Source organism: Trachemys scripta, chromosome 1 (assembly GCF_013100865.1).
Source record: "Trachemys scripta elegans isolate TJP31775 chromosome 1, CAS_Tse_1.0, whole genome shotgun sequence".
Lineage (NCBI taxonomy): Eukaryota > Metazoa > Chordata > Testudines > Emydidae > Trachemys > Trachemys scripta.
The window spans coordinates 341,703,936-341,708,601 of record NC_048298.1 but is presented as its reverse complement, the minus strand read 5'-3'; the positions used below and the strand labels follow the sequence as shown (position 1 = coordinate 341,708,601).

The following is a 4,666-nucleotide window of genomic DNA, read 5'->3' as shown; positions in this document are numbered from 1 at the left end:
ACAACAATAAAAGCAGTAACATTCCCACAGTAATAATATGATGGGGTTATTGTACAGTTTTAGTCACAAAGCACAATACATCATACTTAGTACATAAAGGACGTGATAATAGTAATACCTTTCATGCCCATGCTAATGATGCATTGTCATTTCATTCAATCAAAACCCCTAAGGTTGAAGCATTTGATATAGAATATGAAATCCAAGGCTTAATGCAAATGGAGGTTTAAGGATGTTAGTTGTACTAGAAGTACAAAAGGGGTGTGTGTGGAAGTAGAGCAAGAACTGACAGGGATTTGAAGGGGATTTCAATGCAAACAGTCTCTTCTGTGAGCAAAAGTCAGGATAGCTGTAACCCTAATAACGCGAGATTTGTAGAAGCAAGGATTGTGTGAGGCGAGTGGGGAAAGAACTGTGTGAGAATTTGTTGTGACCTTGTGTAGATAAGATGGAATGTAGACTAGAGTCTAAATAAATGAGAAAAATAAGTTATCAGGATGACCTATGTATAAACAAAATGCAGCTGTTGCTCATTATTGTCTGTAACAAAAGGTATAAATGCTTGCTGTAATTGTTTACCTGTAGAGAGACCTGTTCAGCTCTCTCCCTCCACGCAATTGCTAGAGATAATAAAGTATCGGATTTGCTGCACCCAACCAAAAGAGTGAGAACTGTGTTTTTCTCCAACATTGGGCACAGACTCTGCATGCATTAAATGGAGATTATTATTCATTATCTCTAGTGTGTTTCTATCAAAAAGTCCTAATCAGGGCCTTCAAGTCACATGTGGCACTGATTTGGTTCCTTGCAGCACATCATTGGGCTCTACGCACTGTGCAGAGTTCTAGGCAGCATGTGGTCCCTGGTAAACAAGCAAGAGGGGTCGGTCCTGTGGCCAGTTTTGTTCAACATCTTTATTAATTATCTGAATTATGGGATTAATTGCACCCTCAGCAAGTTTGCAGATGACACTAAGCTGTGGGGGAGAGGGAGATAGGCTGGAGGGAAGCGATAAGATCCAGAGTGACCTAGACAAATTAGAGGATTGAGCCAAAAGATATCTGATGAGGTTCAACAAGGACAAGTGCAGAGTCCTGCACTTAGGACAGAAGAATCCCAGGCACCGCTACAGGCTGGGGGCCGACTGGCTAAGCAGCAGTTCTGCAGAAAAGGACCTGGGCATCACAGTGGAAGAGAAGCTGGATATGAGTCAGCAGTGTGTCCTTGTTGCCAAGAGGGCTAACAGCTTATTGGGCTGTATCAGTAGGAGCATTGCCAGCAGATCGAGGGAAGTGATTATTCTCCTCTATTAGGCACTGGTGAGGTCACACCTGGAGTATTGCATCCAGTTTTGGTCCCCCCAATATAGAAGGGATGTGGAGAAATTGGAGAGTCCAGCGGAGGGCAACAAAACTGATTAGGGGCTAGGGTACATGACTTACAAGGAGAGGCTGAGGGAACTGGATTGTTTAGTCTGCAGAAAAGAAGGGTGAGGGGAGATTTGATAGCAGCCTTCAACTACCCGAAGGGGGGATTCCAAAGAGGATGGAGCTCGGCTGTTCTCAGTGGTGGCAGGTGACAGAACAAGGAGCAATGGTCTCAAGTTGCAGTGGGGGAGATCTAGGCTGGATATTAGGAAACACTATTTCACTAGGAGGGTGGTGAAGCACTGGAATGCGTAACCTAGAGAGGTGGTGGAATTTCCATCCTCAGAGGTTTTTAAGGCCCAGCTTGACAAAGCCCTGGCTGGGATGATTTAGTTGGGGTTTGTCCTGCTTTGAGCAGGGGGTTGGACTAGATGACATGTTGACGTCTCTTCCAACCCTAATATTCTATGATTCCATGATTCTAAGAGAAGCCTGAAAACTGAGCTATGTGGAAACCTGTTTTTGTGGCTGCAGTTTTTATCTGTTTCTTTAATAAATTCCTCCTGTTTAAGAAGGACGGAAATTCCACTGATCACGATACATAAATAGCCTCACGGCATCTAACACAAGCCAGGGGAGCAATGCCAGTTCACAGCCAGAGCAATGGTGCTGGGTAGGGAGGATGGGAGTGGGGGGTCAGGACTCCCGGTTCCTATTCTCAGCTCTGCCACCATTTCATTGGGTAGCCTTGGATAAATCACTTTACCTCTTCATGGCTCAGTCCATCGATAACATGGGGATAACGCTGCCTAGCAGCCTCGCTAAAGAGATTCTAGACGTAGTGATCAAAAGTGTCATGCAGAGCGTATGTTAGACTCAGCTTCACTAGTTCTAGATAAGGTACCATTTATATGTGTAAATACCTGACTGATGGTAGCCGTGCCGTTTATCTCCCTCCATGTGGGACACCGAAGCCACTCCAGCCTCTGCCCAGCATCCCACCTTCCCAGCTAATGCAGGGGACCATCCTTCCGCCTATCTCAGCTGTTGTCCTCCTAGCTTCAAAGCTGATCACTGTCCCCGAGACCTGGCTTAGGGCAAAGGGCTCCCTGACCAGGGACCCTGCCTGCTACTGGCTCCCAGTCAGGAGGAACAAAAGGGAACCAAAAGCTAAAGAAATAAGCCACACAATGGCCTTTTCTCTCAGGACTTTGTAGCTGAGCTTTAGGGCCCACAAGCTGTATGATGCACAGTCTCACCCACCTGCAACACTAACCTGGTCCTAACCCCCAGCTTCTTTTATACAGCTTCCCGGCTTCCCTTTCCGCTTCTCATCCGCCTATCGGCCCCAGCACTGCATCCATGTATCAGCTCCTGTCCCAGCCCCGAAGCAGAGGGAGCGCATCTGGGCGAGGAGGGAGGTTGAGATGATCCAGAAAGTTTATGCGGTTGGGGAGGAAAGGAGCGAGGAACAGGGATGTGACTCTGGGGAAAGTGGCAAATCAGAAGTGGGGTTTTGGGGGAAGAGGTGGAAAAAGGGAGCGAGGCTTTGTGGGAATACTTGGGATGGGGGGAGGGGCCTTGTGGAAAGAGGCGGGGCAGGGGCCAGGACCTTGGGAAAAAGGTGGGGAAGGGCATGTGGCCTCAGCGGTCCAGGTATTAGCAATTAGAATGGTGCCAATCCTGTAACTTAGTGAGTTGTACACAGACCAATTCCTCAGTTTGTCAAGCTGAGACAACAGGGTAAGGTCAGGAAATGGATTAATGTCACTATGACTGTCCAGTCAGTGATGCAGGGAAGAGAACCCAGCACCATGTCACCAGCCAGATCTGCATGGAGGTCAGTCTGAGAGCCAGAGCACCAGGGGAAAATGTTAGGTCCCTTCATGAGTTAAGAGCCGGAGCAGCCTACTCCGTATCTCTTTGATCCTCACCCCGTAGATGATGGGATTTAGCATGGGGGGAATCAAGAGGTAGACATTGGCAAAGAGAATGTGGAAATGTGCAGGCACATTATGGCCAAACCGGTACATGAGGGAGGAGAAGAGACCTGGTATATAAAAGACTAAAATGACAAAGAGGTGGGAGCTGCAGGTCCCAAAAATCTTGAGCCGGGCATCCTTTGTGGGGAGGCTAAAGATGGCCCTGAGGATCTGGGTATAGGACACGGCGATCAAAATCACATCCAGACCCCTCACACAGAATAGCACAAAGAGGCCGTAGTAACTACTGGTGCGGGTGTCGGCGCAGGCCAGATTCACCACGGCTATATGCCCACAGTACGGCTGGGGGATGATGTTGCTTCTGCAATATGGCCATTGCCTCGCCAGGATGGGAATGGGCAGTATGACCATGCAGCCGCGCAGCATCACGGCCAGGCCGATCTTGGCCACAACGGGGTTTGTCAGGAGGGCGGAATATCTCAGAGGATTGCAGATGGCCACGTAGCGATCCAAAGCCATGGCCAAGAGGATCCCAGACTCCATCTCTAAGAAGCAGTGAAGGAAGTACATCTGTGTGAGGCAGGCACTGAAATTTATTTCCCTGGAATTGAACCAGAAGATGCTGAGCGATTTCGGCAGGGTAGATGTAGTCAGGACCAGGTCGGTGATGGCCAGCATGCAGAGGAAATAATACATGGGCCCATGGAGGCTCGGCTCGGTCTTCACGATGAACAGGATGGTGAAGTTTCCCAAGATAGCTATGACGTACATGGTGCAGAAGGGGATGGAGATCCAGATGTGGGCCGCCTCCAGCCCAGGAATGCCCAGCAGGATGAAGGTGGAGGGGTTCTTGAAAGCAGTTGTGTTGGAATCTGTCATGGAGTAGGGGAGAAGGTTTCCAACTCTGAGACAGAACGGTGTCTCCTGCATGTATTGTACGTTCCCCTGACTTCATGTATGTGCCCAGGGTCTAGGGTGATGATCGAAGTAAAAATGCCTGTATGGAGACACAATGTTCATTTAAGACATTAAATGTACCACTGGAGGCTGTTCTAATGGGTGAAGCAGATTGGTTGCTCTTCACACACTGAAAAATGACATTTTCATTATTCAGGTAAATGAACTGTGAACACATGACCCTACTAATGTCAATTCCATATTTAATGGTGCACTCTGCCTCAATAATTCCTATACATCCTGATGTGGGAAACCTTAATAGGCAGCAGCAGGAAACAAGAGTGTGAATACTTTTTATCCACCATTGCTTCTTAATGCAATGAAACCCAGGCTAGAGAGTCCATGCTGAAGGGAGTTCCCCATTCACCCAGTTGCTCAAAATCTGAGAGTAGAAAAAAA

General features: G+C 47.9%; 1 protein-coding gene across 1 annotated transcript; it reads right to left on the bottom strand.

The window, feature by feature from the left end:
- Window positions 1-3,241: 3,241 nt before the first annotated feature.
- Window positions 3,242-4,189, bottom strand: LOC117872623 (olfactory receptor 52R1-like). Its single transcript, XM_034761281.1, has one exon. It carries the CDS (start codon window positions 4,187-4,189, stop codon window positions 3,242-3,244), a length of 948 nt encoding a protein of 315 aa, XP_034617172.1.
- Window positions 4,190-4,666: the final 477 nt, after the last annotated feature.

Excerpts from the sequence above, each read along its gene's own strand:
- LOC117872623 (XM_034761281.1), bottom strand. The coding sequence starts at position 4,189 with ATGACAGATTCCAACACAACTGCTTTCAAGAACCCCTCCACCTTCATC.